Source organism: Scyliorhinus torazame, chromosome 8 (genome assembly GCF_047496885.1).
Source record: "Scyliorhinus torazame isolate Kashiwa2021f chromosome 8, sScyTor2.1, whole genome shotgun sequence".
NCBI lineage: Eukaryota > Metazoa > Chordata > Chondrichthyes > Carcharhiniformes > Scyliorhinidae > Scyliorhinus > Scyliorhinus torazame.
The window spans coordinates 75350179-75370693 of record NC_092714.1 but is presented as its reverse complement, the minus strand read 5'-3'; the positions used below and the strand labels follow the sequence as shown (position 1 = coordinate 75370693).

Below are 20515 nucleotides of genomic sequence, written 5' to 3'. Positions count from 1 at the left end.
GCAGACTCAAGCCTGCCCTGCTGAAGATCGCCTGAGGGGTGGTGGCAGAGGCAGTCAGTGCTGCCAGCCTCACAAAGTGGCGGCAGCTGGTGATCCGGAGGGGTGGGAGTCAGTGGGAGACCTCTGCCCTGCGGGGGCAGAGAATCAGGAAGGGTGAATGAAGGGTCAACAAGGGGTGAATCTGCTCCAAGGTTCTGTGTTCAAGGCCATGGTACAGGTGACATCTGGTTGGGGTGAACTCTGCTGATCTGCAAGTTCCTCTGCAGTGGGGCAGTGCTTCTGAAGGGTGCCTACACCTGCTGGGCCCCTAATTGAGCTTGTCCATGCCCTTGATGAAACAGTTGGAGTATGAAGGTGTCCAGAGGGGTACCCCAAGTGGGCTCCCAGATGACCAGATGCCTTCTGAGCATTCGAAGGACACAGGCAACACTCAGCAAAGTGAACAGCCAAGGGCCTGTAAGTAGCACCAAAGGGGTGCGTTTAAAAGGCAGATTACAGCAATGTCACCAAGTCGCTTCCTGCTACTGCACCCAGGCCTGGTAGCCAACACTTAGCAAGCTCGACAATGATTGAGAGTTTTTCAGTGTTTTTTAGCCTCCTACTCTCCTTCACGACCATGGCACCCATGCTATTCACCGCCCAATCGCGATTCGCGTTTCCTGCGTCGTGTACTGGAGAATCCAGCCTCTACGTTCCACAAAAGCACATGGACCATCACATTATGAACACTGTGAGAAAACATTTTTGGCCGATTATAAATACACATGGAGCTCACCTGAAATCATCATAATTAATGATGCCAATCCTTTTTTGATCATGAGCTGAAAGCATCCTTTTTATTTCAAGAGAATGTAAATCACCAGTTGTTTTGAGCTTGGTCAGAATTGTGCAAATATTAGCCTTTTGGTACTAGTGCAAGGGAAGTTAAACAAAAATGAAACTGATATTAAATCATAGAATAAAACAAAAGGACAAAAATACTGTGAACTAAACTACTGTCAAATTAGGAAATAAACATTAAATGCGCTTGTATTTTCCTTTCCATTTTACTGCTGGTTAATGCCTTTATTAAAGCAACAGCTAAAGTAATGATATTGGCTTCTGATTGCTTTTCTGTTAATATTTCGAGCAGTCATTTGTGTTTGGTCGGAAGCCACAATGGTTTTCCCGAAGGATTTCTTCAAAACTGGGAGAAGGCAGCTCATGAGGATTCAGATGATGATCTTTCTGGCGATGGAGATTAGGGAGATTCCATGGTAGTTTCCACAGCCCGCTCTGTCTCCTTTCTTGAAGATGTTGGCGATGACAAGCATTCCTGAGGTCGGCAGGCATTACTTCTGTCCCAGATTTTGAGGGACAGGTGATAGAGGTGACGGGTAATCTCTTCTCCTCCAAGTTTGAAAATCTCCATTGGAATCCTGTCCACTCCTGCAGTTTTTTCCATTCTTCACTTGTTTAATGGTGGTTTTGGACTTCATCCATGCTTGGTGGGAGTCCAAGATCATCTTTTGATTGGATTTGTTTATTGTCACGTGTACAGAGGTACAGTGAAAAGTATTTTTCTGCGAGCAGCTCAACAGATCATTAAATACATGAGAAGAAAAGGGAATAAAAGAAAGTACATAATAGGGCAACACAACATATACAATGTAACTACATAAGCACTGGCATCGGATGAAGCATACAGGGTGTAGTGTTAATGAGGTCAGTCCATAAGAGGGTCATTTAAGAGTCTGGTGACAGTGGGGAAGAAGCTGTTTTTGAGTCTGTTCGTGCGTGTTCTCAGACTTCTGTATCTCCTGCCCGATGGAAGAAGTTGGAAGAGTGAGTAAGCCGGGTGGGAGGGATCTTTGATTATACTGCCCACTTTCCCCAGGCAGCGGGAGGTGTAGATGGAGTCAATGGATGGGAGGCAGGTTTGTGTGATGGACTGGGCGGTATTCACGACTCTCTGAAGTGTCTTGCGGTCCTGGGCCGAGCAGTTGCCATACCAGGCTGCGATGCAGCCTGATAGGATGCTTTCTATGGTGCATCTGTAAAAGTTGGTAAGAGTCAATGTGGACATGCCGAATTTCCTTAGTTTCCTTAGGAAGTATAGGCGCTGTTGTGCTTTCTTGGTGGTAGCGTCAACGTGGGTGGACCAGGACAGATTTTGGGAGATGTGCATCCCTAGGAATTTGAAACTGCTAACCATCTCCACCTCAGCCGCGTTGATGCTGACAGGGGTGTGTACAGTACTTTGCTTCCTGAAGTCAATTACCAGCTCTTTAGTTTTGCTGGCATTGAGGGAGAGATTGTTGTCGCTACACCACTCCACTGGGTTCTCTATCTCCCTCCTGTATTCGGACTCATCGTTATTCGAGATCCGGCCCACTATGGTCGTATCGTCAGCAAACTTGTAGATGGAGTTGGAACCAAGTTTTGCCACGCAGTCGTGTGTGTACAGGGAGTAGAGTAGGGGGCTAAGTACGCAGCCTTGCGGGGTGCCGGTGTTGAGGACTATTGTGGAGGCGGTGTTGTTGTTCATTCTTACTGATTGTGGTCTGTTGGTCAGAAAATCGAGGATCCAGTTGCAGAGTGGGGAGCCAAGTCCTAGGTTTTGGAGCTTTGATATGAGCTTGGCTGGGATTATGGTGTTGAAGGCGGAGCTGTAGTCAATAAATAGGAGTCTAATGTAGGAGTCCTTGTTTTCGAGATGCTCTGGGGATGAGTGTAGGGCCAGGGAAATGGTGTCTGATGTGGACCGGTTGCAGCGGTATGCGAATTGCAGTGGATCAAGGCGTTCTGGGATTATGGAGGGGATGCGCTTCACGATCAACCTCTCGAAGCACTTCATTACAACTGAAGTCAGGGCCACTGGTCGGTAGTCATTGACGCACGTTGCCTGGTTCTTCTTTGGTACCGGTATGATGATGGTCTTCTTGAAGCAGGTGGGGACCTCTGAGTGGAGTAAGGACAGGTTAAAGATGTCCGTGAATACCTCTGCCAGCTGGTCCGCGCAGGCTCTGAGTGCACGACCAGGGATCCCGTCTGGGCCCATCGCCTTCCGAGGGTTCACTTTCAGGAAGGCCAATCTGACTTCGGAAGCTGTGATGGTGGGTATGTGTGAATTATGGGCTGCTGGGGCACTCGCCAGCGGATTGTTGGTTACCTGCTCGAACTGAGCATAGAACGCATTGAGTTCATCGGGGAGGGGTGCGCTGCTGCCAGAGATACTGTTCGGCTTCGCTTTGTAGCCCGTTCTGTTGTTTAGTCCTTGCCACAACCGCCGAGAGTCTGTCTGTGACTCTAGCTTGGTTTGATATTCTCTCTTGGCATTCCGGATGGCTTTGATGGGGAGTGGGGAATTTCCTTGAACAAATCCTGAACAATGATTGTATCACGGTTTAGGAGTTCTTTGAATTGTTCTCTCCATTGAAGGCGGATGTTTTCACTGTCTCTCAAGAGCATTCAGTCCTTACTCCGCACCAGTTTGAGACCTAGGGTGTTGGATCCATATATTGCCTTAGTGACACGGAAGAGGCCCCGGGCGTCATGTTTGTCAGCAAGGAGTTGTAGCTCCTTAGCTTTCTCAGTCCACCATTGGTTCTTGATTTCCCTGGTTCTTTGTACCTCCTCCTTTGATCTTTGATGAGTTATCCTCTTTGTCTTGCTGGTTATGTCATTTTGCTAGGTGCGGAGAGCTCTCCTCTTCTTGTCGGTGAGGTCTTGGATGGTGTGGCCATTCTCATCAAACCAATCTTGGTGTTTCCTGGTCTTGTAGCCGATGGTTTCTTCACAGGTTGATATGATGGCTGACTTCAGCTTTTTTCAGTTATTTTCCATTCCATTAGAATGAATGCTTTGGAGATTTTGGTGAAGAAATTGTTGGCAGTTCACTAGCATGCTTGGCTCATGAATGCTCACTGTTGATCTTTTTTCTAAGCTGTTTCTCCATCTTCTGCTGCTTCTGGTGGGATTTGATGGACATAGAGGAGTGGATGAGCTGGTGGTCTGTCCAGTAGACATCTGCACTGGTCATCACTTTGTTGAAGAGGGCATCCTTTTGGTCTCAATTTTCAGTCGATCATGTGCCAGTGATTTGTTTGTGGATGTCTCCAATAAGTCTTGAACTTGCCTTTTTGGAGGCAAGTGGGCTGGGGTCTCCATTTGGGAGACTAGGTCCCCATGCCGGCATGAAAATGGTGGTGTTTTACGCCAGGAAAACTGGTGCAAAATGACCACCGATTCCCTGCTGCGGGGGGTGAGCTCGCAGGGAGGCAGCACAGAGCTCCCAGCTCTAGCTGCCGATACGTCCCGGAGCATTGCCGGGTCCATGGCTGCGCATGCGCACGGCGGCCGCCTGCAGCGACTGCGCCGTGCTTCATGGCGGACTCAGCCCGCGGACCCGGACCGCAAAAATAGTACCCCCCTTCAGCTGCTCGCAAGACCCGGTCTGCCCCACCCCACAGTGCCCCCAGCCCAGAATCAAGCCCCCCCGCCTGCGGATCGGCACTCCCCCGACTGTAGCGGCACCAGACTGAGTCCGCAGCTGCCACACTAAGGTCATGATGCGTGACACCATGAAGGTCCCACGCCTTCGGGAACTCGGCCGGTCGGGGACGGAGCATCGTGGGGCGGGCCTTAAGCAATGGCCTGAAGCCGTGAATAAGGTGTGCGGCGTACCCCTAGAGTATGCCGCTTTTCAGGGGCCAGAGCATCCCCTGATTTTGGCGTCGTCGGGGATTCTACGCCCCCTCGCCGAACATAATTTTGGCGTCAGGGATCGGAGAATCCAACCCGGTGTGTTAGTGCAGATGAGTTGGTGTTCCACGCATTTGGTGAGCAGGAGAACACCACGGGAGTTGCAATTCCCAACTCCTTCCTTTCTGATGGTTCCTTTCCAGAGTTGGAAGTCCTTTCCAACCTTGGTGTAGATGTCCCTAAAGAGGATAATCATATCTTCCTTCAGAATGTTCAAGAGTATGGTGTCCAGGGTGGAGTACGAAGCTTTCCTTTGAACTCATCATTGGCATCAAGGGTTGGGAGTAGGCACTCATGACCATTGCCTGCTGGTCTTGGCAAGTTGTAGACAGAGTCATGAGGTGTTTATTGATGCTGCCAAGGATCTCCGAGATGATGAGTTTATTGTTGATGTTGAATCCAATTCCATGCGTCCTACGCTGATGTTCAGATTTTCCCTCTCCAGAAGAGGATGTAACCACCGCCTTCTTCCCTTAGCTGCCCTTCGCATCTCATATAGGGCAGCAATATCAATGTTGAAGTGCCTGAGTTCAAGGGCAACAAGGGCAGTTCTCCATTCCAGTTGATTGTTTTTCTTGCCATCCAGGAGGGTTCATACATTACAGGTTCCGAAATTGAGTTTAACTTTGATTTTCTGACAGCAGGTAGATGAGTCCGTGGATGCAATTTTCCAGCCAGGTTGGAGACGTAACAGACTATTTTTAGGACACTTTTTCTAGCCCTTTCCCCAGGCAGGATGAGCAGCGTGGATCCTAAAGAGGGCAGCTCAGTCATGAAGAAAGTCAGCAAAGCATTCTCCTGTTTGTATTCCAAGAGCAAAAGGACTGAATCAAACTCCACCACCTTGTTTCGGGTCCGAAGTTAGGGACTTCCAGATCTCCCAGTCCTGTTCCCATCATCTGGGACTGGTTTAGCACAGTGGGCTAAACAGCTGGCTTGTAAAGCAGAACAAGGCCAGCAGCACGCGTTCAATTCCAGTACCAGCCTCCCCGAACAGGCGCCGGAATGTGGCGACTCGGGGCTTTTCACAGTAACGTCATTTGACGCCTACTTGTGACAATAAGCAATTTTCATTTCATCTATCGCTAATCACCGCAAGGCTTGTTTGTGTGGGGGGTATGCGTTGATTTCCTCGAGGTAGACACCTTGGGCGGGATTCTTCTGGGGGGGGACATGAATCCCGCCGCCGCCGGCTGCCGAATTCTCCAGCGCCGGGGTTTTGGTGGGGGCGGGAATCGTGCCGCGCCAGTCGGCGGCCGCTGGCAGCGGCCCCCCGGCGATTCTCCGGCCCGCAATGGGCCGAGTGGCTGCCCATTTTTGGCGGGTCCCACCGCCGTAAATCACAACAGGTCCTTACTGGCGGGACCTGGCTCCACGGGCAGCTTGCAGAGTCCTCGGGGGGGACGCTGGGGGATCTGGCCCCGGGTGATGCCCCCACGGTGGCCTGGCCCATGATCGGGGGCCACCGATCCGCGGGGGGGCCTGTGCCATGGGGGCACTCTTTCCCTCCGCACCGGCCGCTGTCAACCTCCGCCGTGGCCTGTGCGGAGAAGAACCCCCCTGCGCATGCGCTGGGTTGACGCCAGCACACGCTGGCGCCCCCACACATGCACCAACTCCGCCGGCTGGCGGAGGCCTTTCGGCGCTGGTTGGCACGGTGCCAAGCCCATCCGCGCTGACTGGCACGCCGCCAAACACTCCGGCGCTGGCCTAGCCCCTGGATTCCGCACCTTCGGGGCGGGCTGACGCCGGAGTGGTTCACGTCACTCCTCGGTGCCAGAGTGGCCCGCCCCGCCGGTTCGCGGAGAATCCCGCCCCTTGTGTGGGACATCTTTTAATGTAGGAATGCACATCAACAAACACATGGGGCGGGATTCTGCGCAAATCGGGGCGGGAAAAAACGGCGCAAACCCTAGCGGGAACCACTCTGGCGTCGAGCTGCCCCAAAGGTGCGGAATCCGCCGCACCTTCGGGGGCTAGGACGGCGCCGGAGTGGTTTGCGCCGTGCCAGCCGGCGGGAATGGACTTGGCGCCATGCCAACCAGCGCCGAAGGGCTTCCGCCGGCCGGTGCGAATTGGCGCAAGCGCGGGAGTGCCATCGTCTGCTGGCATCATCCCCGCGCATGCGCTGGGGGGGGTTCATCTCCGCCTCGGCCATCGTGGATCGGTACAAGGCTGACGCGGAGGAATTGAGTGCCCCTACGGCACAGGCCTGCCCGCGGATCGGTGGGCCCCGATCACGGGCCAGGCCACCGTGGGGGCACCCCCCGGGGCCAGATCGCCCCGCACCCCACCCCCGAGGCCATCCACGGAGCTGGGTCCCGCCGGTAGGGACCAACCTTGATTTACGCCGGCAGTACCCTTAAACGGGTGGGACTTCGGCCCATCGCGGCCCGGAGAATTTGGGCGGCCCCGGGGCCCATTGGGTCGCGCTGGTCCCCGCCATTCTCCGAATCGGGCGGCGCGATTCACGTCGTAGCGATTTTTGGGGGGTCCGGAGAATTCGAAGGATGGCGGGGCCGGGATTCACGCCGGCCCTCGGCGATTCTCAATCCCGCCCACGGTTTTTGACAGAAAGTAGGTCCAGTTCCAGGGATAAGGGATCTCTATGACTAGGCATCTCTTTACTGCTGCAGCCTTCACCCGCCACTGAAGCCATTGATACCATACGAGTATCTTCCACCTGATCCACTATTGAGGGCTTGTTTTGGTTCGAGGGCGCTTTGTCTGGTTCCTCCGCTTTGACCTTACTGTCATCGGTGCCCTTGCCTGGAGTTAAGACTCCTGACAGCATCACTCTTGGGATCATCAGAACACTCAAGCCTCTACACTGTGGTAAGGTGCCAATCCATAGAAAGATCCACTGATGAAGCACGACAGACATTAAACACAAACATAATGTTTCCTAACACCATGCTTTTCCTGGGTGCTGACATGAACTTTTTGACCACCTTTTCCTGTTTTCCCTCTAAATACCACTCCAGGGACCAGATTGAAGGAGTCAATTAACTCCTTAGGCTGTACTGAGAGATCTTGGACTGAAATGGCCCAAGTTTTTGGCTGCAGGTCCCAAAGTATTTTGTGCAAAGTTATTTACAGGAAATCCGATATTATGATGGTAACAAAAAGAAAATAAGGAGCAACCAAAATAACTTATAACCTACTTCGTCTGCATTCTTCTCCATGTAACAGAAAGTATACTCGTCAGCGTCCACCAAACAAAAGTAGTTGCCATAGAGACAGAGCTTAGCTCCAATGTATAGATCATGCTGAGTGAAGTACTCAGAAATCTCACTCTTAAAAATTTCCTGGCCAGGTTTTTTTATTCGCACTCTTTCCAAAAATTTACCACCAGGCATACCTGTCGGAATAACAAATTATTTTAAAACACTGCATTTTAACAATACACAATGTGTCAATCTTTTAAAAAACATTAATATAGATTTGCAATTACTAAACCAGCAGGAGACATATTTATAGAATGTTAAGAAATTTAAATCAAACAGCTTGAAAATAGTACTTGAGCAATAAACAAAATTCAGTCCAAAGTGGCCTAGATTCATGACAGGATCAGCACTTCAAGAACCACACAAGCAGCAGTCCAAAAACACCATTGTGTGAATTGGTGTGAGTGCGTGTTGGTATGTGGGGGGTAAGGGTGAGTGAGAACCCTGAGGCTGGAGTGAGCCAGACCCATATACTCTGTCACACACACTCTCACATACATTCTCACTCAGTCTCTCTCTCACACACACTCACTCAGTTTCTGTCACATACTCTCACTCAGTCTCTCTCGCACTCTCTCACTCGGTCTCTCTCACGCACACTTTCTCTCAGGGCACGATCTAACGATAAAAAAGAGTTCCGTTCCGGGCGGGATTAGCGGGGTCGTTCCCTGCTCTTGTAGCCCCTGGGCTACACCTTAGGACGGGGTGCAGCCGAAAGGTGCTCTGGGGTCTCCTCCGATGCCTGGCGCTGCCAACCCTGGTGCCCGCTCTCGTCTCGACCAGGGTCTCAAGGCTTGTGGCCATGGAGCACAGGGACTGGGCCAACTCTCTCTGGGACTGTGCCACATCACTCAGTGACTGTACCGGGTCCCTCTGTGACTGGCTCAGGTCAACCAGGGCCAGGCCAATGCCCTCGACGCCCACAGCCATGATCTGTTGTGACTGGACCAAGCTCTGGAACGCTGCTGCAAAGTGCAGGTGTCCCTGGTACAACCCTGCCTTGTGCCTCAGCTACCATCCACACAGAGTGCCCCAGGCCTTGGACATCCTGACCCATGACCAAAAACGTCACCCCAAGGCCTCCACTGCGGACACCACCTGGGAGGTGTTGGCCTGGGTGGCATGCATGGTCGGCACCGTATCCTGCCCCTGCAGGCGGTTGGACTCCTCCAACTGCACCTGCAGGTGCTGGATGGTTGCTGACAACCCCTCATGTAGTCCTGGCTCTGTATCTGCATCTCCAGCATCGATGGGACCACCCTTTTCAGAGATCTGAGACCCATCTGGACGGCAGCTAGTCCCTGGGGTCGGGCCGTCCTCCGATCATCCGTCCCCTCGGGGATTCTGACCTCCACCTGATGTACTGGTGAACGTTTGGTGCATACCAGATAGTGCCCCAGGAGGCTCTTCACTAAAATGGCCAACCTAAGTGAGTGTCTCTGGGATGGTGGAGGGTGTCACATCCACCTGAAATGAAAAGTCAATGTCATCCCTGAACTGGTACTCCAGGGTATCACGGGCTGGCGTTTGGGGGCTCGCCTCGCTGTCTGGTGCTGCCTCGTCACTAGATGTGTCCTGCGGTTGTGGACAGGGGTGGGGGACACCAGAAGGACCTGCCTCATCGCCAGGTGTTCCTGCAAGACACAAGACATGACGCATGGTTGGATCACGCGTTGGGGTGGAGATGTGGGGGAGATGGGGTGGTGTGGGGGAGGTGGGGTAGCAGGGTGGTGTGGGGAGGTGGTGTGGGGTAGTGGAGAGGTGTGGTGGTGGCGGGGTGTGTGGGGCTATGCCACGCATGCTATAGGGACACCGCAACTCAGTGGGGGAACGCTTGGTTCCCCGATGTCAACCTCCATCTCGCCGACTGCCCTCTCCACGGGCCCATCGACCAAGTCCAGTGCCCGCTGCTCCGCGACAGTGAGGGTCAGCAGGTCTGGCGGGCCCCCTCCAGTGTTCTCTCTCTCCCTGTGATTGTGCACCATCTTATCCTGGAGTGCTTATATGCGGTTGCAGCTTGTCAGCCTCTCGAGTGCTAACTCTGGCCACGGCGAATAGGACACTGTTTTTCATTGCAATTGCTCATTCCACATGGTGTCGGTGCTAGCCCACTAACGGATCCTGAATTGCTCTGGGACCAGTAGAACACCACCGATTCAGGCCCAGCATTAGAGAATCAGAGAATCCAGCCCATATTCTCCCGCCGGAGGAGAACTGCACCTGTTTTGCGGTCTCCCTGGGAGTGAAAATCGGAAGCAATTCCGTATCCCTTGTCATCCCGATGAATACGAGGGATTTCCCTACCAAATCCCGCGGCCGTCTACCACCCCCCACCGCACTGTAAAGCAGCCTCCAAGCCCCCGGATTGCCTGAGTGCTCCTCCTTCTCCCAAGTGCGAGGGTGACCCAACCCGACCCCCCCCCCCCCCCCCCACACACCGGGACCCTGTAATAGGGAGCCCCTCCCAGGGACACATGCAATAGGGGGACCACACCCCAGGACACTTGCCAGGGACGGCTGCATTAGGGAGACTCCCCCTCCCAGGGACCCCCTAACTAAAGGGACCCCCGCACAGAGACCCCCTGACTAAATAACGCTTGAGAGATTGGAATGTACTTTGTGCTTGGAATGCACTTACCCCTCTTTGATGTGGTTAATGTTTGTAAACATTGGGGTTTCACCACTTAACGTCCCTGATCCATGAAGGGAGGTAAATGAATCAAGGATTCAGCTGGTTTGTGGAAGCTGTCAGTTTCAGCCCACTACTAGAATGTTATGAATGTCTTGCAGCTAATGGTTCTGTGGGGTCGAAACACAGGCCACAGCTGTTCTCCTTTGAGGAATGGACATGTAGAGCTTTCAGGTAAGTCTTACAGCTGTAATTTATTTTACTGCCTCTGTCTGGACTGCTCTCTAGCTTCCAGACAGGGATATCCTTTCTGGGGTGGGGGTGGTGGTGGTGGTGGTGGTGGGGGCGGGGGGGGGGGGGGGGGGGTTCCTTTAGACAGGTGGTCCCTGTGAGAGGGTTTCTTCAGTCAGGGAGTCCCTGTGGGGGGGGCTCTTTAGTCAGGGAATCCATGTGGGGGCCCCTTTAGCTAGGGGGTCCATGTGGGGGGGTCCCTTTATTTAGGGGATCTCTCTGGAGTGTCCCTTTCGTTAGGGGGCGTCTGTGGGGTGTCCCTTTAAAAGGAGGTCCATGGGGGAGGTCTCTTTAGTTAGGGGTCCCTGAAGGAGGTCTCCCTATTGCAGGTGTCCGTGTTCTCCCTATTATAGGGGTCCTTGAGGGGTTTTTCCCTATTGCAGGTGTACCTGGGGGGGTCTCCCTATTAAGAGGATCCCTGGGATTTGAGGGTCATGGGGGTTCTGGTAGAAGAGGGGTGGCCAGGTCATGCATTGTGTGTGTGTGTGTGTGTGTGGGGGGGGGGGGGGGGGGGAGTGTGGCCCTCTGATGGCATCTGGTGTAAACTCCCCTCAGGGGTTACCCCCTTGACTCACTGCGAGATCCACTATGCCAGGGCCATAGTGCTGGTAGAGACCACAAGTGATCTACGCCCATGTTATTCCTGGCCCCGCGGACCGGAGAATCACAGAGCGCCGGAGCCTAAGGTACGGGGCCTGCTAAATTAATGCAAATGGGTCATTTAAGACCCATTTACTTTTATAAAAATGTTTTAAAATAAATTTAGAGTACCCAATTCATTTTTCTAATTAAGGGGCAATTTAGCTTCACCAATCCATCTACCCAGCACATCTTTTGGGTTGTGGGGGCGAAACCCATGCAAACACAGGGAGAATGTGCAAACTCCACACGGACAGTGACCCAGAGCCGGGATTGAACCTGGGTCCTCTGCGCCACCATGCTGCCCTTGAGACCCATTTACATCCTTCCACTGGCGCGCGGTCATGGACCACAATTCTGGCACCAACGGGGGCTCGGAGAATCGCATTGCGATCAGCGCCGATCCCAATTTCGTGATTCTCCACTGCATCGTGGAACCCGATACCGTCATCGGCTGACAGAGAATCCAGCCCTCAGTCTCTCTCACACACACTCTCAGTCAGTCTCTCTCACTCACTTTCTCTCACATACTCATACTCATTCTCTCACACAAATTCACATCCACTCTCAGTCACTCATTCATTTACACAAGCTCACTCGATCACTCTCTCACACACAGAGACAATTTCACAAAAACACACACTCATTCAAGTCTTTCACACGTACATCTTTACAATCACTCTCTCACACATATGTTCATGCTCACTCTCACACACTCACATAGTCACACATTCATTCTTCCCACACTCCCATTCAGTCACACTTATGTACACACACACACTCACTCACTCTGTCATACTCCCTCACACATGCCATTTCACTCTCTGATACACAATCACTCACTCTTTCTCTCCCTTCCTCTCACACACTTATTCATTCACTCTTTCACATACACCCTCACCCACTCATTCACCCTTATGCACACTCTCTCACACACACATGCACCCTCACTAACCCTCACGCACATTACACACACACACTCACTTTCTCACACACATACTCTCTCTCTCACACACACTCATTTACTCGCTCTCTTGCATACATGTAAAATAGGAGCAGAAGTAGGCCATTTAGCCCCTGACTGCTCTGCCATTCAATAAGATCATGGCTAACCTGTGAGTGCTTTGAATTCCATGTTCCCACCTACCCTTGATAACCTTAACCCCTTGCCCAACAAGAATCTCTCTACTTCTTCTTTAAAAATATTCAATGATTCCACCTCCACCGCCTTCTCAGGCAGACCTCAGGGAGGTTTTTGCCTCCTTCCCTTCTTGAATAGAGTCATAGAATCATACAGCACAGAAAAGGCCTTCAGTCCATTGCATCTGCTCCGGTCAAAAACAACCACCGAACCAATCTAATCCTATTTTCCAGCACTTGACCCATAGCCTTGCATGACCTGTGATCACAAGTGCGTTGCTAAATGCTTCTTCAATGTTATTAGGGTCTCTGCCTCAGCCACCCTTTCAGGCAGTGAATTCCAAACTCCCACCACTCTGTGGGTAAAAACGTTTTTCCTCACATCCCCTCTAAACCTCCTGCCCCTTACCTTAAATCCATGCCCCCTGGTCATTGACCCCTCCACCAAGGGGAAATGTTTGTATCTGTCTATTCTATCTATGCCCCTCATAATTTTATACATCTCAATCATGTCCCCCCTCAGTCTCCTCTAATCCAAGAAAAACAATCCAAGTCTATTCAAACTCAACGCCTTTCCACTGTCATCTAACTTGATGGGACTACACTCGCTTCCAGTTCTTATCTATCTAATCGTAGCCAGAGAACCACCATTATTTGCTACTATTCTCCTTTCTGTGGTGTTCACTAACAAACCATTTTAATCATCCTACTTATCAGCTACAAGCTGCTCTTCAGTGTCATCATCTGAAAACAAGTATCAGTTTCCATATCTATGCTGATGGCACCCAGCTTTACTTCATGACCACCTCTTCGATTTGTTCACTGCCTCTAAATTGTCAGATTGCTTGTCTGACTTTCAGTAGTGGATGAACAGAAATTTCTTCCAATTAAATATTGGGAAGACTGAAGCTTTGCCTGTCAAAAACTTGGATGACTCCAGAAAGCCAGTTGATGAAGCATTAAATTGGAGCCAATCTTTATTCGTCTGACACTGAATTACAGGATGAAACATTGCAAGCATATACCTCCTAACTGAATCGCACCCCAGTTTCAGTGAGTGTCTCTTTATACACTCTTTGTAAAAAAATAAATAAAGCTAAAAGCCCTTTAAAGGGGCATTATAAACAAAAACATACTTTCAAAGGAAGCTTTAAATTAAATTAAAATATGGTTTTTGGGCTGATGATGCAATCCAGCCCCTGCGAGGTCCACTGGTTGCAGAAAGACTCAAGCGTACCAGTGGACTGAGTCCTCCCTCTCTAAGAACATCCAGGTGCAAACGGAAGAGAGGCAGGCTGTTGGGTCTTTTGACCTCCTCCGTGGTCTACAGCCTGAACCTGTTATGGCCACTTTAGCCAGGCCTAGGAGCAGACCCTCAAAGACTGTCCCTTTATATCTGCTCCTGCGAAACCCCAGTCGATGCCCTCCACCTTCATGTAATTAAACGTGGACTGCTTCCTCACCACTGAATCCCACCCCTTTCTTTTACAACTTTGAGGTGGAACCAGATTGTTTGCATCCTCTATTGCTTTATTTCTTTATTTTCTATTCCTGTAGTTTTACTTGCCTCTCCCATTCCTTTGTGCATCTTGATACTCCTTTCTAATGTTGCAGACTGGCCCCCAGCCTCTTCTAAGTTCATCATCTGGCTTAATATCCCGTTATGTGGCCTGGTATCATGTTCTATAATGTTCCTGTGAAGTACCTTGGGATATTTTATTACATTAAATGCACTTGGTTTTTATTGTAACAAATAGGTAGGTTGTTGCAAAAGGTTAAATCTCACGGAATCCAGGATGAGGTAGCCAATTGGACACAAAATTGGCTTGGCGACCAGAGCCAAAGGGTGGTTGTGGAGGGTTGTTTTTCAAACTGGAGGCCTGTGATCAGCGATGTGCCTCAGGGATCGGTGCTTCAGGGATCGGTGCTGTGTCTACTGTTATTTGTTATACATATTAATGATTTGGAAGAGAATGTAGGAGGCATGGTTAGTAAATTTGCAGGTGACACCAAGATTGGTGGCATAGTGGATAGTGAAGAAGGTTATATAAGATTGCAACAGGATCTTGACCAATTGGGCCAGTGGGCCGATGAATGGCAGATGGAGTTTAATTTGGATAAATGGGAGGTGATGCATTTTGGTAGATCAAATCATGGCATACTCAGTTAATGGTACGGAGTTGGGGAGAGTTACAGAACAAAGAGATCTAGTGGTACAGGTTCATAGCTCCTTGAAGGTGGAGTCACAGTTGGACAAGGTGGTGAAGAAGGCCTTCAGCATGCTAGGTTTTATTGGTCAGAATATTGAATACAGGAGTTGGGATGTCTTGTTGAAGTAGTATAAGACATTGGTAAGACCACACATGGAATACTGTGTTCAGTTCTGGTCACCTTATTATAGGAAGGATATTGTTAAACTAGAAAGAATGCAAAAGAGATTTACGAGGATGCTACCAGGACTTGATGGTCTGAGTTATAAGGTGAGGCTGGATAGGCCTGGACTTTATTCTCTGGAGCGTAGGAGGCTTACGGGCGATCTTATAGAGGTCTATAAGATAATGAGGAGCATAGATAAGGTAGATAGTCAACATCTTTTCCCAAAGGTAGGGGAGTCTAGAACTAGAGGGCATAGGTTTAAGGTGAGAGGGGAGAGATACAAAAGAGATCAGAGGTGAACTTTTTCACACAGAGGGTGGTGAGCATTTGGAACGAGCTGCCAGAGGCAGTGGTAGAGGCGAGTGCAATTTTTTCCTTTAAAAAGCAGTTAGACAGTTACATGGACAGGATGGGTATAGAGGGATATGAGCCAAATGCGGGCAAGTGGGACTAGCTTAGTGATAGAAACTGGGCGGCATGGACAAGCTGGGCCAAAGGGCCTATTTCCATGCTGTAAACATCTATGACTCTATAACTAACACTCTCCAGCCCAGGCAACATCCTGGTGAATCTCCTCGGCACCCCTCCCAGTGCTATCCACCTTGTAATGTGGATTCCAGAACTGCACACAATAATCAAGCTGTGCCCACATTGTATTGTGTGCAGTTATGGAATCAACGTTTTACACAGTTCAAATATAACCTCCCTGCCCTTATACTCTATGCTTGGCTAATAAAGGCAAGTATACCATACGCCTTGTTAACTGTATCCACCTGCTCTGCTCCCTTAAGGGACCGGTGTACATGCACACCAAGATCCCTCTGATCCTCAGTGCGTCCCAGGGTCCTGCCATTTATCATGTATTCTCTTGCTTTGTTTGTCTTTCCCAAGTGCATCACCTCACACTTATCCAGATTGAATTCCATTTGCCACTGATCAGCCCATCTGGCCTGTCTGTCTATATCCTCCTGTAATCAAAGACTATCCTCCTCACTATTTACCACTCCATCAATTTTCATATCTTCTGCAAACTTACTGATGACAAAATCACAGAAAAATACTTCGGCCCATCGAGTCTGCACCACCACATGAAAGGCACCTGATTTGCCAATTCTATTCCCATTTGCCAGCACTTGGCCCATAGCCTCGAATGTTAAGACGTGCCAAGTGTTCATCCAGGTACTTTTTAAAGGGTGTGAGGCAACCCGCCTCTACCACCCTCCCAGGCAGTACAGTACAGATTGATTTCCATTTGCCACTGATCAGCCCATGTGGCCTGCCCATCTATATCCTCCTGTAAGTGAAGGCTATCTTTCTCACTATTACCACTCCATCAATTTTAGTTTCATCCAATAAAGTAAATTAGCACGGGCAAGAAAAATGTAATGTATACACACAACTGTTTATAAATAAGAGAAAAGCCAATAAAAAGATTTTCCAAAAAAAAGTTTTGTATCATCCACAAACTTACTGATCAAAGAATCACAGAAAAATACAATGCAGAAAGGCCCTTTGGCCCATCGAGTCTGCACCAGTGCATGAGAGGCACCTGACCTGCCAATCCTAATGCCATTTGCCAGCACTTGGCCCATAGCCTTGAATGTTAAGACATGCCCTCCTACATTCATATCTAAATCATTTCTTTATATATATATTTTATTTTATTTTTAAATTTTTTGCTGGCAGCAGTGTCCTGGAAATTAATCTTTAATACCTACAGGCTTTGTGACAAATCTGCTGGGTAACCACTGTTAAGGAGAACATTGGATAGGTAGGTAGATAAATAGGTAGGTAGATAGATAGATGTAGTGAAGTAGAGATACATACAAATACAGCAAGAGAGACATAATAGGGAAAAATATATGAACATCTGGAGATAGTGAGAGAGATTGTTATAGAAAAATAGGTATTGTGATACACAGGGAGATACAAAATGAGAAATATATTTAAAGAAAGATCAATAGAGAGAAAGTATGGGGATGGCTAGAGTGAGAGGAGGTGAACAGAGAGATGGATGGAATGAGGGGTGGAGAGGAGATGGATAGAATGAGAGGGCTATGAGGGGCATAGACAGAGTGGATAGTCAGAGACCTTTTCACAGGGTAGAGGGGTCAATTACTGGGGGGCAGAGGTTTAAGGTGAGAGGGGCAAGTTTTAGAGCTGTACGAGATAAGTTTTATACACAGAGGGTAGTGGTTGCCTGGAACTCGTTGCCGGAGGAGGTGGTGGAAGCAGGGACGATAGTGACGTTTAAGGGGCATCTTGACAAATACATGAATAGGATGGGAATAGAGGGATACGGACCCCGGAAGTGTAGAAGGCTTTAGTTTAGACGGGCAGCATGGTCGGCGTGTGCTTGGAGGGCCGAAGGCCTGTTCCTGTGCTGTATTTTTCTTTGTTCTTCGTGTGGAGAGGAGATAGAGAGGATGAAAGGGTGTTAACAGAAAGATGGACAGACTGAGAAGGAGTGAATCCAGAGATGGTTAGAATGAGAGCGATGAAGAGAATGAGAGGGGTGGAGAGGAGATGGAGAGAATGAGAGGGCTGAACAGAGAGATGGAGAGAATGAGAGGGGGTGAACAGAGAGATGGAGAAATGAGAGAGGATGAAGAGAGTGATGGAGAGAATGAGAGGGGGTGAAAATAGAGATGGATAGGACAGAGATGGAGAGAATGAGAGGGGATGAAGAGAGAGATGGAGAGAATGAGAGGGGGGGGAAGATAGAGATGGAGAGAATAGGAGGGGGTGAAAAGAGAGATGGAGAGATTGGGAGGGGCTGAAGAGAGTGATGGAGAGAATGAGAGGAGGTGAACAGAGAGATGGATAGGACAGAGATGGAGAGAATGAGAGGGGATGAAGAGAGAGATGGAGATAATGAGAGGGGGTGAACAGAGAGATGGAGAGATTGAGAGGGGATGAAGAGAGAGATGGAGAGAATGAGAGGGGGTGAACAGAGAGATGGAGAGATTGAGGGGGTGAACAGAGAGATGGAGAGAATGAGAGGGGGTGAACAGAGATGGAGAGAATGAGAGGGGATGAACAGAGAGATGGAGAGAATGAGAGGGGGTGAACAGAGAGATGGAGAGAATGAGAGGGGGTGAACAGAGAGATGGAGAGAATGAGAGGGGGTGAACAGAGAGATTGAGACGGGGTAAAGAGAGAGATGGAGAGAATGATAGGGGGTGAAGAGAGAGATGTAGAGAATGATAGGGGGTGAAGAGAGAGATGGAGAGAATGAGAGGGGGTGAAGAGATAGATGGAGAGAATGAGAGGTGATGAAGAGAGAGATGGAGAGATGGGGATGTGTGTAGTGCGCCTGCGTCAGCGCTGACGGAAGCGGGAGCGCCTCGAGCGGGCCGGCGCCCGCCCACAAGATCAGAGCGAGCGACGGACAGCCGCCCAGCGCCACCTGCCAGCCCAGGACCGAGCGGTGAGTGTTGGCACGGCAACTCTGCAGGGAGCCGAGCTTTCTCTGGAAATCCCGATTTGAAGTGTCCCGGGGAGGGGAGGTCACCGCGGGGCGCAGGGGTGGGGAGGGTGCGGGCAGTGGGGCGCAGGGGTGAGGGTGAGGATGCGGTGGGGTGGGGAGGTAGGGGGTGTTGCGGTTTGCGAAAGGACCAGGGATCACTGCCGGAAGATGGAGGAGCGGGGTCCGCCCCCGGTCGCGGAGCAGCTGCTGCCGGACCGCCCGCCTGGAGGAACCGTTACTGCTGAGCCCTAAATCATTTATATAAAGCACAAACAGCAAGGGCCCCAACACTGACTCCAGCAGACCCCACTGGACACAGGCCCTTGGCCATCGCCCTCTGCTTCCTGTCACTCAGCCAATTATGGAACCAATTTGCCAAATTTTCTTGGATCTCATGGGCTCTTACCCAGGGTTAGAGGGGTTATATCTGCTACTTTCTAGTCTGATGAAACTTTTCCAGAATCTATGGAATTTTGGAAAATTAACACCAATGCATCTACTAAAATATTTGCCACTTCCTTTAGGACGCTCGGATGAAGTGCAACAGAACCTGGAAACTTGTCAACCCACAGCTCCATCAGTTTGTTCAGTACCACTTCCCCAGTGATTGTAATCTCACCAAGTTCCCCTCTTTACACCTCTTGATGTACAGCTATTACTGGAATGTTTTTTTATATCCTCTCATGAAAATAGAAGCAAGATATTTGTTCATTTAATTCACCATTTCATTATCTACTATTAACTCCCCATTCTCACTCGCTAGTGGACCAACACTCACTTCACTTATTATTTTCCTTTTTAATAACTGAAGAAACTCTTGCTATCCATTTTGCATTTCTAGTTAGCCTCCTCTCATACTCTAAATTCTTTCTCCTGATTAACCTTCTACTCATTCTCTGCTATCCTTTATATTCTGACCAATCATCTGACCTGCAACTCAACTTTGTGCAGTTATATGCTTTTCCCTTAAGTTTGCTACTTCCCTTAACTTCTTTGGCTAATCGTGGATGGTGGATCCTCCCTTCAGAATTTTTCTCTATTGTAGGAATATACATATTCCGAGTATTCGGCAATGTGCCCTTAAATGTTTGCCGCTGCTACTCTGTTGACTTATCCCCTAGCCTAGTACCCCAGTTCACTTCAGCTAACTCGACTTTCATGCCCACATAATTGCCCTCATACACCCTCACTCACTCTCTCTCTCACACAGATACTTAAATCACCCACTTGTTCACAAAAAACCTCACAGTCATTCAATCAAACACACAAGCTCTCTCTCACATACATGCTCATTCACTCTCTCACACATCCACCTGCACTCTCACACATTCACCCACACTCAGCCACTCCCTCTCACACTCAACCACTCCCTCTCACACACTCAACCACTCCCTCTCACACTCAACCACTCCCTCTCACCCACTTTCTCACACACGTGCATTTACTCATTTTCTCTCACATGTGCACAGATCTCTCTCTCACACATACACAGATTCATTCACTCGCTCTCACACACACGCATACAAACACACACATTCACCCTCTCACACACACATATTCTCATTCACTCAAATTCTCACACACGCTCTCTCCCTTCTTTCCTAACAGCACTCTGAGAGTGCCCACAACAGAAGGACTGAGGTAGTTCAAGAAGTCAGCTGACCACTGACTTCTCAAGGGAAACTAGGGTTGGGAAATAAATGCCACTTCTCATGAATAAATCAAATCAAAGCACAGTTAAAAAGTATCTACTCACTTCTGCAACATCATTTATAGAATTTGTATATGCAAGTAAGGATTAAATGGTCCCTACTATACAAGTCTAAGTATACAGCTACAGTCAAATTTTACCTGAGTTCACAGCAGGAGGTTCAAAAATACTAATGGTGTCATCACTCAAAAAATATGAGAGCACAAATTTCCGCTCACTGTTGATTTGATCATCAGTAATCAGTCTGGCACTGAACTGTAGCACATTGCTTTCCAGTCCCTGTCTAATAA

At 49.6% G+C, this 20515-nt stretch overlaps 1 protein-coding gene across 3 annotated transcripts in view; it reads right to left on the bottom strand.

The window, feature by feature from the left end:
- Nucleotides 1-20515, bottom strand: part of efhc2 (EF-hand domain (C-terminal) containing 2) — a 232602-nt gene that overhangs the window by 41196 nt on the left and 170891 nt on the right. For 2 of the 3 annotated variants that reach the window (XM_072513842.1, XM_072513841.1), the window contains exons 9-11: nucleotides 20366-20508; nucleotides 7908-8104; nucleotides 776-909 (exon numbers count right to left, since the gene is read on the bottom strand). In XM_072513842.1, coding sequence (XP_072369943.1) covers nucleotides 776-909; nucleotides 7908-8104; nucleotides 20366-20508 — 474 coding nt within the window. The remainder of the gene's footprint in view (nucleotides 1-775; nucleotides 910-7907; nucleotides 8105-20365; nucleotides 20509-20515) is intronic. The other variant, XM_072513843.1, reaches the window with a different exon arrangement.